The 11349-nt window shown below is 55.3% G+C and overlaps 1 protein-coding gene across 5 annotated transcripts; it reads right to left on the reverse strand.

The window, feature by feature from the left end:
- Positions 1-214: 214 nt before the first annotated feature.
- LOC107324480 (ubiquitin-associated protein 2-like) lies at positions 215-6486 on the reverse strand. 5 transcript variants are annotated; one of them, XM_015884527.1, is made up of 10 exons: positions 6114-6486; positions 5930-6018; positions 5348-5395; positions 4740-4821; positions 2944-3161; positions 2753-2858; positions 1966-2033; positions 1520-1717; positions 1072-1122; positions 215-665 (listed from the first exon to the last, which is right to left on the reverse strand). In XM_015884527.1, exons 1-10 carry the CDS (start codon positions 6469-6471, stop codon positions 570-572), a joined length of 1314 nt encoding a protein of 437 aa, XP_015740013.1. In that variant the 5' UTR covers positions 6472-6486; the 3' UTR covers positions 215-569. The 5 variants fall into 5 exon arrangements, with proteins under 5 accessions (XP_015740013.1, XP_015740014.1, XP_015740012.1 ...); XM_015884528.1 differs by having other exon boundaries at positions 1072-1107; positions 5348-5401; XM_015884526.1 differs by having other exon boundaries at positions 5348-5401.
- Positions 6487-11349: the final 4863 nt, after the last annotated feature.

Genomic DNA, 11349 nt, shown 5'->3' on the forward strand with positions numbered 1-11349 from the left:
AAAAAAAAAAAAAAACAAAATAAACCAAAAAAAAAAATAAAATAAAAGAAACCACTTCAACTAATTCATCTTACAATGCTGTTCATATCAATTACTTGCTCTTATTTTCCTAATAGAAGGGGTTTCGCTGTAGGCGGCCGCGCAGCTTCCACTCCTTTGGGTCCATGGGGGCAATAGGAGGAGCAGGGAATTGGGGGGGGGGTTCAAAGGGGGGGTTTGAAAGGAGTATAAAGCAATAAAGGCCCCTACGGCAAACGGGACAGAGTCTGAATGCAGAGAGAGAGGAGAAGGGAGAGGAAGAAAAGAAAGAAAAGGAAAAAAAACAAAACAAAAACAAAAAAATACAAATTCTATATTACATACAACAGGAAAAAGGTGGCTGAAAACAGACAATGTGGAGCTGCCCCAGCTCTGCCCTGCCCGGGGCCGGCGCTGCCCCTTGTTGGGTGGGAGGGGGTGGTAAAAGGGGTGGGGGTCTCTTCCTCCTCCTCCTCCTCCTCCCATATAGGTCGGCGTCGCTCGGTGGGGGTCTCAGTTGGAAGCAGTTGGTGGGTGGGGGCCGCCCCCGCTCAGTTGGTGCCCCAGCTGTAGCTGTTGTAGGCAGACTTGTTGGCCTGGGATTTCTGGGGGATGGAGCTGCCTTGGCTGCGCTGCCCGGAGCCGCTCTGTGGGGAGGGGGATGATGGAGGGGGGGGGGGTAAGGAGTAGAGGAGGTGGGTTAGCAAAGGGAGCGGGCGCTGAGCTCGGCCCCGGGGTCCCATCCCTGCAGCCCCACTGGGTGACACCACCACCATCATCACGGGGCTGCAGAGCTGCACCCCGAATCAATCAGCACCGGGGGAGGTTAAAGGGGGCAGTGGGGAGGGGGAGAGAGGGGGAAGGGGTTGAGTATGGAGTGTGTGTTTGTGTGTGTGTGTCTGTGCACATCCTGACTGCGGGCTCCTCTCCTCGCCTGGTGGGGCCATGGGGAGAAGGAAGGGGCTACGTGAGCCTGGGGGGCCTTAGGGGCAGGGAGAGACCCCAGGGCGAGTGCAATGCATCATCATCATCATCATCAGAGAGGTTCATTACCTGATCTTCCTGCTGGCGTTGGCAGCACAGTATCATCTGCAAATATGGAAGCTGTTGCAGTAGCAGGATATGTAAAAATAAAGGGACAAACTATGACAATAGAAATCCACTGTTAGACCTGTCAGCTACGGCGGGGTCGTGGCTGTGGATAAAGGAAACCTGCCGGCCTATGGAGCTGCCAATGGGAGAGGTCAGGATGGACCCAGGTGTGTCTGCGTGCAGGGGCAATACCCGACCGTACCTGGTACAGCACCCCCGGGCCTTCCTCACCTCATCCTCATCATCCCTGTGTGTATGTGCATGTGTGTGTCACGGCGTGTGTCCACTGTGGGGTATAAGGGAAGGAAGGAGAAAGGGGAAAAGGGCCAAGGGGGGGGGGGAGGGAGAGCCCTAGAGATGCCCCCATTGAGGGGTATGGAGACCCCTGGGGGTCTAAGGGGCTGCTTACCTGCCCGTCCTGCTGGAGGTGGTGGTGGAGGATCTGCGAATGGGGCTGCTGATGCGGGGTGAGGATGTGCATGAAGGGGGTCGGGGGGTAGGCGGCTGCCGTCGCGGGGTTGATGGGGCCGCCGCTGCCCAGCGCTGAAGGCAGGTTGAAGGAGGCTGCCGGGGTTCCAGTGTGAAATCCCTGCTTCTCAAAGGATTGCTGAGGAGGGAAGAGATGAGTGAGGAACAGAGCAATGGGATGGAAAACCCCACGTGCATTACCCATAGCAAAGCATGGGCCAGGCAGTCAGTGCCTGCTGCAGAGAAGGGAGCCATGCTCCAACCTCCACCCTCCCCATGCTCAGAGCTGCTTTAAACATGGGAAAGGCCACATGTTTCCCTCCTCCACATCCAGCTGCCCCCATGGACAGACCCCTCCTCCATCTTGTTACCCAGCAAAGCACCCACCTGAGTTTTGGAGTAGACAGAGCCCGAGATGTCCGGCACACCCGTGTTACTGGATGTCACAGATACACCTGGCAGAAGGAAACGGGAGAGTCAGGGCTCAGCAACCAGCACTGGGGGGTCAGAGCGGCCTGGATGTCAGCTGAGGTTTGGAGGCATCACCCAAGGAGCAGAGCTGTGTGTGCTCGTAACAAGCACGTGTTCTATTGCTGTGGATAACGGCAGCTTCTGGAAGCTTCCAGAAATGGATTTAGGGGCTGGGGGCACCCAGAAATGCAGCAAGGCCAGGAAAGAGCAACTTGAAGAGCAGGCAGGAGATGAAATCAACCCCAGCACAAAGGGCTGCGAGCTCCTCAGCCACTAAACAGGCAATAGCAAATGAGGGTAACCTGACTCAAGTGCTGCTTCCTTTGTAAGTTATATCAGGCTGCAGAGCTGATCATTGCAAAGAGAAAGAAGCAGCTCTAAAGGGCTCAGATGCAGTGGGAAAATGCACAGCTGGAATCTAAAGGCCATTGAGGCAGAACCAAAGCCGGCCCATCCCAACCAGCAGTGAGACCCAGAAGGTTTGCAGGCAGTTTTGCTGCTGGTTTCCTCTTCTTTCCTCTGAACACAGCAACCAAATACGTTCCCATGAACGACCAACCAACCAATAAAGGAATAAACTGAGAAATGAAGGGAGCGGAGGCCCCAGAGCCATCACATACAGACATTGAGGTTGCCAACAAGCCCTGCCATGAAATGAAAAGCAGCCCTGTTGTGGATCAGGATGCTCCTGCAGGTCACTTACCAGCGCTGTATCCATGAGAGCCGTAACCACTGGGCTGCTGGAAAGGGGTTGCTGATGCGTTGACGCTGACATTCACACCGTGCTGCTTGGAAGAGGTAGGAGCAACCTGAGGGAAGGAGAAGGGCAGAGTGAGAAGAGGCTGAGCTGCTCATCAGAGCCAAACCCCAATGCTTTGCCCTATGGGGACTCACAGGGAACACGGCGGGCCCGTACTGGAAGGTGCTGGGGAGCCCCGGTACCCCTGTGTAGTACGGCAGACTGGTGTAACTGTAGCCAGGAGGCAGCGCTGGGTTCAGGAACGTCTGCTGCGTGGTGTGGTGGGTTTGGGTCTGGCTCTGCTGCGGTTGGGCCAAAGTCGTTGCAGGAGCAGGGGAGGAGGCGTCGCCTCGGCCGAATTTTGTTAAGTCGCCTGTAGCAGAGAGGGAAGGAAACTGAGCAAGGAACAAACACAGTTTGTTTGCGCTCTAGCTCAGCCTGCAGGGGATGCAGCATCGCCATCAGCAACAAAACAACCCCTCTGCTAAAGCAGAAGCATCACAGCTGAAGCCCCCCCCACCCATGAAGGGATACCTGCTGTGCTTATTGCACTGCAGGACCAAGGAGCTGAGCATTGCACAAACCCCATCAGCTACTGGGTGCTGCACAAGCCTTGGGTCCCCTCTTGAAGCCCTCAGTCCCCAGCCCCCCCCCAATGTGAAGTGACACCTGCTGTTCCTATTGCTGTGCTTATTGCACTGCAGGATGGAAGAGCTGAGCATTGCACAAACCCCACCACCAGCTGCTGGGTGCTGCACAAGCCTTGGGTCCCCTCTGGAAGCCCCCAGCCCCCCCTAATGTGAAGTGACACCTGCTGTTCCTATTGCTGTGCTTATTGCACTGCAGGACCAAGGAGCTGAGCATTGCCTACACAAAACCCATCAGTTACTGGGTGCTGCACAAGCCTTGGGTCCCCTCTGGAAGCCCCCAGCCCTCCCCCAATGTGAAGTGACACCAGCTGTGCTTATTGCACTGCAGGATGGAAGAGCTGAGCATTGCACAAACCCCATCAGCTACTGGGTGCTGCACAAGCCTTGGGTCCCCTCTGGAAGCCCCCAGTCCCCAGCCCCCCCCCCAATGTGAAGTGACACCTGCTGTTCCTATTGCTGTGCTTATTGCACTGCAGGACCAAGGAGCTGAGCATTGACTACACAAACCCCATCATCTGCTGGGTGCTGCACAAGCCTTGGGTCCCCTCTTGAAGCCCCCAGCCCCCCCACCATGTGAAGTGACACCAGCTGTGCTTATTGCACTGCAGGACCAAGGAGCTGAGCATTGCCTACACAAACCCCACCACCAGCTGCTGGGTGCTGCACAAGCCTTGGGTCCCCTCCGTGCATCCACATCAGCACCCCAAACACAGCCCTACAAACACAGCAGCTGGGGGGGGCTGCCCTACACCCCATCCCTACCAGCTCCTGCTGAGGAGCAGAGCCAACCATCCTCCAGCTGAGTGTGTGTGAATGGCTCCTTTCTACAAGCTGAGCTCTCACCTCCCTCTTCTCTTGCCTGGTGGCACTGACCCAAAGGCTGCAGAGCTCCAGCAGCCCACAGGGAGCACTGGGAAGCATCGCTTCCTCTCCCCATCCTATGTTGGCAGTGGGGCTGAGCCAGTCCCCCCCTCTGCTCCTCTTTGGGAGCACCTGCTTGGCTCTCCTATACAAACACTCTCCCCATTCAGAGCTCACACAGTAAAGCCAGTGAATTTCCCCCAGCTCAAAGGCAAGGCCGAGGGCAGCCACAGACATTAATTAGCAGCAATGTTAAGCTGGCTAATTATGCATGCAGCGGGGCTGAACTCTGAGCTTGGCATTTCAGTGCTGGGTCAAAGCACTTCTGCAAAGAGCTCCTGATGAAGTGATGGGGGAGCAGTGCTGGAAAAGGAGAGATCCACCACGCCAGCAATTCCTTAAGCACACATGAGTTCAAAGCAACTGCTCCATTCCCCTACCAGAGTATGGATTGCTGCTCAGGCTGCCATCTCTTCCAGTCAGTGGGGTGGTGGGCGTAGGGAATGGGATGCTGTAATAATCCTGAAGGGTAAAAGAAAGGAGAAGTTTGACAAGCTCTGTTTGGAGACACAAAGCAGCCGCGCTGTGAAAAGCAGAGATTGCAGGCACCATCTGTGTGAGAGCAATGCAGTTCAATCGGTCACACTGAGGCTGACCTCAGCCTGCACAAGCCCAGGTTTCTCTTGCATGCACCGTCCCCCTCATCTGGCTATGGGAACAACCAGACAAGGTCTACTGGTGTGCAACCCCTCAGCCTGACTGTGCTTTCCCCACCACATCACAAGGGATGACGTCCTGCTTCCTAACTAAAAACCACCCTCAAATACTCAGTTACAGGATCAGAGGTGAGCTCTACAATGGCTCCTCGTGACACTGTTGGACAGAACAGCTCTGCTTGCTGCTCCCACTGATACAGCAGCATGAACTGCTGTTTATTCCCAAGGGTGAAGGGGGGATTCATTCATTGCCCCTCTACTAAAGAGGGGGGACCCTTCATCTCCCAGCCTGCAGCCAGCACTGCGATCTGTGCCCCATCCGCAGCACTCACCAATGGGAATCTCGTCTGGAGCATCTGCAGGTCGTCATATCCATACACCTGTGGCTAGAAAAAAGAGCAGGAGGTGACGTTAGAGACACAGAGCAGATAAAAGTCATTTATCCAATCGATACCCAACGTTCAGCCCAGGTAAAGCTGGAAGCAGAAGGTCCAGACCCATGTCATTCCCAAGGCAGCCAGCACTGCTGCAAGGCTGGCACTGCCAAGAGCTGCAGGGAGGAAGGAGAGCACCAAGGGCTGGCAGTGCTGATTCAGGCTGCATAGAGGCAGCTCTCAGCTCTCCTCTAAATGCAACTGCAGCACCCAAATGTCTTCACCTTCAGAAGGAAGCTGTGCCACCAACCCCAGCCCTCGTGGCATTGCTGCCCTTGTTCTGTATGATGTTTATCACACAGCTCCAGACCTGCACTAACCAAAGGGCAGCTCCCTTAGGGCTGTGATGGAAAACAGCAGCTCCAAACCCCTCAATCCTGATGCTGCCAGGGTTTGGTCACACAGTGAACCAGGTTAAAAGGTGGAACCAGGAAGGACAAAGTGACACAACGCTGCTGAGTGCTGGGGGGTCCCACTCACCGGGTAAGCATGGAGCAATCCTGGAGCCATGATGTACGGGTTAGGCAACAACGGTGGGACTCCAGGGGGGAGGTTGGGGGGGGCTTTTCCTGCAGAAGGGAAAGAAAAAGGAACGTTAAATGGCAAATCCAACATCAGAAACCATTTCTTTGAGGCTCCCTTGGTTCAGCAGCGGGGGAAGCACCTGATGTCGTTGCCACAGAGCTGCGAGTGGAGGCTGTCACTGTGGAGTTGCTGCTGAGGCTGAGGCCCAGGCTGCTGACGCTGCTGAGGCTGGATGAAACACTTACAACCGGAGGAGCAGCCGACACCGTGCTGGAGGAGGTGGAGAAAGTGCTAGCAGAAGAATGGAGGCTGGCTTCACTCTCCACGCTTGTGTGCTGGGGAAGGAAAGGGAGAGTTATGTCACATAACTGGCTGCAGGAATACTGCGGGATGCAGCTGATGCAATGCACTGCATTGCTCTGCCTGCACACACATGATCCCAAGAGCCTGCAGTGAACCCGGGGTGGCTGCAGGCTGCAAGGAAACCTGCTCTGCATCTGGATTCAGGCCTGAGATGTGAGAGCAGCCAGCACAGACTTGGGCAGCTGCATCCCAACCTCCCAATGGAGGTTTATTCTGCTGCAGGAGCTGCAGCAGGGTGTTTGTTTGAATGGAGGTTTATTCTGCTGCAGGAGCTGCAGTAGGTGTTTGAATGGTGCCACTCCATCAGCTGGGAGTTTGCTCCAGCAGCTGCTTCCAGCTCTGGGGGGGCATTTTTAACAACTACTATAGGCTCAAATGAAGCTGCTGTTATGGTGTGATGTGGGTAGAGGGTCAAACAGCCTTCAACAAGAGGTGCATGGGTGGAAATAGAGGGGTGCAGAGCTCCAGCAGACCCAGAGGTGCATGGGTGGAAATAGCGCTATCTATAGTGGTAAGGCCGCTCCAGCCATGGGGAGAATGCACATATACCCATCCCACCCATCGTGTGCTGGAGGCCCGGACGAGGACCCTGCTATGGGGGAGCAGGCTCCAGACCGGGGGATGCTCCGCTACTTGACCCACCCGCAGAGTGCCTGAGCAAGCAAAACACTCTGGCTCTCTCCCAAACACCACAACATCATCACAAAAATGCCTCCTCTCCAGCCCCATCCACACTACACCCAAATACAAGCGCTGGACAACACACGCGACTCGGCACGAATGCCCCACAAAACCCCCCCCGTGGCTCTAAGCAAAAACCCCACAAGATAATCCACAACAATCAGGGTTAACACATCCCACCCACGCACCAGTATATGGGGCAGACAGTTGCACAACCAGAAAGTTCTCTGGTCTCCAAGACACACCCCACCCACCACCCACACCCAGCCAGAAACTCACTCAAGTATCTCATACCCGCCGAGTACCCGAATCCCGACGCCACACCACAGAACACGACCCAGCCAAAACCACACCACGACCAAAACATCCCACCACACTCCCCCCACCCACAAAACACAACCACCACAACCAACCACAACTCACGCGACAACGCCTGCGAACACTGCATGTTAGCCAACCTCAGCTAGGAGGCAGGCAGCGATCGCCCGAGTACACGTCAGCGACTGCTAGGTGAGCGAACACAGGATGAGGCCATTGGGGCCTCATCGACAGCTTCACGGAGCTCACCTCAGGCTTGTAGCTATTGCATACTACTAGTCCGACCCTTGCAAGCCACGCTGCATACTAGTAGACCCTACTCTGACTCCTGCCTATAGTCCAAAGAGGGGGACTAGTGTATGCGCAGCAGCAAAGCACGAGCTCCAGGCAGCTGTCTGAGCAGCTTTCAGTGACTCGATCGGCCTCTGGTGCTTGTAACACGAAACGCAAACTTGTTAATTTCTGCTGGAGATCCTTGCACGGGAACACCCAGCACAGCTGCTCCTGCGTGGAGCGAGGATCCGTTGCTCTCCTGAGTGTGGGGGGTGTAGGGTATTTATATATCTGCAGACAGGAGCGATAGGATGGCAACCTGGTGTCCTCTTGGCGCTGGGTGTCTTCATTGAGTCGCTGGCTAGCTGAGTGGTGACGAGGCATGTGACAACTCAGAGCAGTGAGAGGCTGCAGCTCAGCAGCTAATCCCTTCGAAGTTTTGCTTCAGTGCCTTGGCCTTTTGGGCTTCTGTTGTTGCCCCACCCTTCTCCTATGGGCTCTTTGGGAAGGTTTGAAATGGGAAAGCTGCGCAGTTTTGAGTTCCGTTCCGCTTTTTACAGGCAGGGCTGTAAGGAGAGGAAAGACCGACTTTTTTTTGTGTTGTTTCATTCTCTTTTTAGTGAATCTCATCACTCTATTTCGTCCATTCAAGCAGGAGTCGAGTGCGTGTACCACAGAGCGGACACAATACAGACAGCACATTTACCATCCCCAGAACCACGCGTCAGGGACCAACTGTAGACGAACAGATGATCCCACCCAGAACCAGGCGTACCACAACTCCATCTCCTCCTCAGCCCAGAAAAGAACCTAACCCAGGGCCAAGGTAGGGAAGGGCAGGCTTCGCTCACCCTTTGTGTCAAAGGGTCGTGTATCAAGTGCTGCCTTGAGTGAGTGCCTCAATCAAGCCATTCCGCTAATGTGACTGGCAGCTGCACACCAACGTGGCACCTACTGAGGCTGCGGCTGGAGCCTCAAGCTGGTGTTGGGCTCACTGGGTCTGGGCGCGTGGGGTTTAACAGTGGTCAATCTGATTGCTGGCCCATGCTTCAGGGCTCATTCATGACATGCTATAGGGTGGCACCCGGCCAAGCCTTTAGTTTGGTTCCTCAAGGATTTTGATCTCTTCGCATGGTGCACCAGATTCAGGGTCGCACTCCCACTTTGTAAGCACACCCACAGAATCAGCTGAATGGACCCGGGTTGGAAGGGACACTCAAAGCGATCATAGTAGTTCCCAACCCCCCCCATAGTAGACGCCATAACGACGCCCAATTAAGAGACTTCCATAAACCCCTACACCCCATAGAATCAGCAGAAGACCCCGGCGTTGGAAGGCGACCCAAGGATCATCGTAGTTTCCCAACCGCCCCTGCCGTGGCAGGGCCAGAACATACACCTTACTGATCAGGTTGGCCCCAGAAGACCCCATAAGAGACGCCATAGTTCCCATAGACCCCATTGATCAGGTTGCCGGCATGCCCCCTCCAACCTGGCCTTGAACACCTCCCAAGGACGGGCATCCCACAACCTTCCCTGGCTCAGCCTGTTCCACTTCCAGGGCCTTCACCACTTAGGGCCCCTAAGTGAAGAACTCCCCCTAACAATCCCAACCCCTAAATCTTCCCACTTATCACCCCACAGGGAGACCCTTTCCCATAGAGCTCAAATCAGAGCAGACCTCCATATTCGACCTCGTAGAGCCCTCATAGGGACCCTTACGCCATAGTACACCCCATAGAGGCCCCCGTAGAGGCCCCAATGAGGGACCCCATATCACCTATAAGAGCCCATAAGGACCCCTTATCTTCCTTACCTCTAAATCTTCCTCTCAACTTGGATCCATTTCCGCGCTAATGTCCTACATTGTCAGCCCTTCCAAAAGAGTTCACTGTCCTACTCACCTTACAGCTGAGGGATGAAGGTGGGCAGGGCTGGAACCCTTGGCATTGAGTTTGGGAAAGGAGCGGCGTGCAATACTAACGCTTTGCTATTTCTTGCTCCTCAGATATGGTTTCAGTTTCCCGACAACCCCTCAGCCCGCTTACAAAGCACGCCAGGCTGTTGCAAGGTAAGAACCTGGCAGGTGCCCGTGGGTGTCTGGAGCCTCTCAGAACCCTTTGTTGTGCTGTTTCATTGCTTGGGATGACAGCTGCAGCTGGGTTAATAGCAAAGCCTTCTTCTTCTATGTGTCTGGGTTCTTTGTGCGTTTGCATACCGTCTGATAGACCGATCCGCGATTCCTCCGGAGTGCCTTCGTGCTGATAGTTTCCACAAAATCATTTATTTTGAGTCAGCCTCTGGAAGATCTTCACTACGTACATCGCCCCCAATGGCCATCAATCTTGCCGTCTGTGGGAGCGCCTGCATTTGGTAGAGGGGCTTGGAGCCTCTTTGGCAGAGTGACCCCATGTGTGGTTGTTGGGGGTGGGATACAACAGTGGAAATGGGGCTGCAATTGAAGGTGAAGGCCGCAGCAATTCCGCAGCTCGGCCTTTAGAACGACGAGCCCCTGGTCTGGTCCTATCACAGTGGCTGGCCAGGTCATCTCCGAAGACGAGCATGCTGGAGAGCTGCCCTTTAAACAGCCACGGCTCGCAATAGTTCTGCACTTCACCGATGCATTACGAAAACTGCACGAGGACCCGCAGAGCCCCGCAGTGAAGGACTCTGATCCCCGGCCTCTGCTCCCAACATAGGCCGCGCCTCTCAATGACGGCGGTGGTCTGCCGTGGCGAGCTCGCTTTACGCTAGAGACACTCGGCCAGCCAACACTCGACGGCTCTGAGGCAGCCTGAGCCACAATGAGAGGCTGCCAGCACCAGCACCGCAGCCCAGTCAAGCAGGGTGAGCGCAGCAGGGACACAGAAGATATACTAAGGCTAAAAGAGCTCAGTCCTGGGGGAAGAGGCGTGGGGGTGGTCAGATCCCAATCCGAAAAGGCACTTAGGGGAGGGGGGGGGGTCCATGTGGAGCTGCTTGTTTGGGGGCTCTCTGCGCGCCTGCCCATTACTCTGGTTAACAGTATCGGGCTCTGCGGGGCACGGCTCCGGCATGCCTGTTTGGCTAGCCACAACCCCCAGGCAAATCTAAAACATGGTAGAATCCAGGGTTGGATGCAGAGGAAGAGGCTGAGCTGTGGCCAGCGTGATCCTTCGCTCTGCAGGAAGGTCAAGACAGCCTTTCCCTTCAGGGGTAGTGGCAGGCCTTGTGGTTTTTGGCATCTACTCACTTCATGCCAGTCAATGGGAAGGGGATCTGGCCTGGTGCTGCCAGCTGAGGGTTGCTGATGCCGTTAACGAAACCACTCCTCCTTTTCTGCAGTACGGTTAACCAGGAACCCAAGCAGAACAGTCCTGTCCTCATCCACATCCTCTGGGCGAACATGCAACTTCAACTGCTCTGGTGAAGTCTGGGTTTTGTTTGGAGCTTTCTGCATCCCCTCTATTTCTCACCCATGCACTCCTCTGGGTCTGCTTGGAGCTGCTGCATGCCCTTATTTCCCATCCACCACATGCACACTCTGGGGTCTGGCTGGAAGCTCTGGCATCCCATCGTCAATTTCCACCTCATCGGGCAACCTGCTTGCGGTCTCGACTGGAGCTCTGCCAAGCTGGTCGGGCTCCTCTATTGTCCACCTCCCCATGCACCGTCTGGGTCCTGGCTGGAGGCTCTGCACGCGCTTTATTTTCCCACACCCATGGCACCTCTGGAGTCCTGCTGGAGCTCTGCATCGCCTC

The sequence above is a fragment of the Coturnix japonica genome, chromosome 25, assembly GCF_001577835.2.
Source record: "Coturnix japonica isolate 7356 chromosome 25, Coturnix japonica 2.1, whole genome shotgun sequence".
In the NCBI taxonomy this organism is placed as follows: Eukaryota; Metazoa; Chordata; class Aves; order Galliformes; family Phasianidae; genus Coturnix; species Coturnix japonica.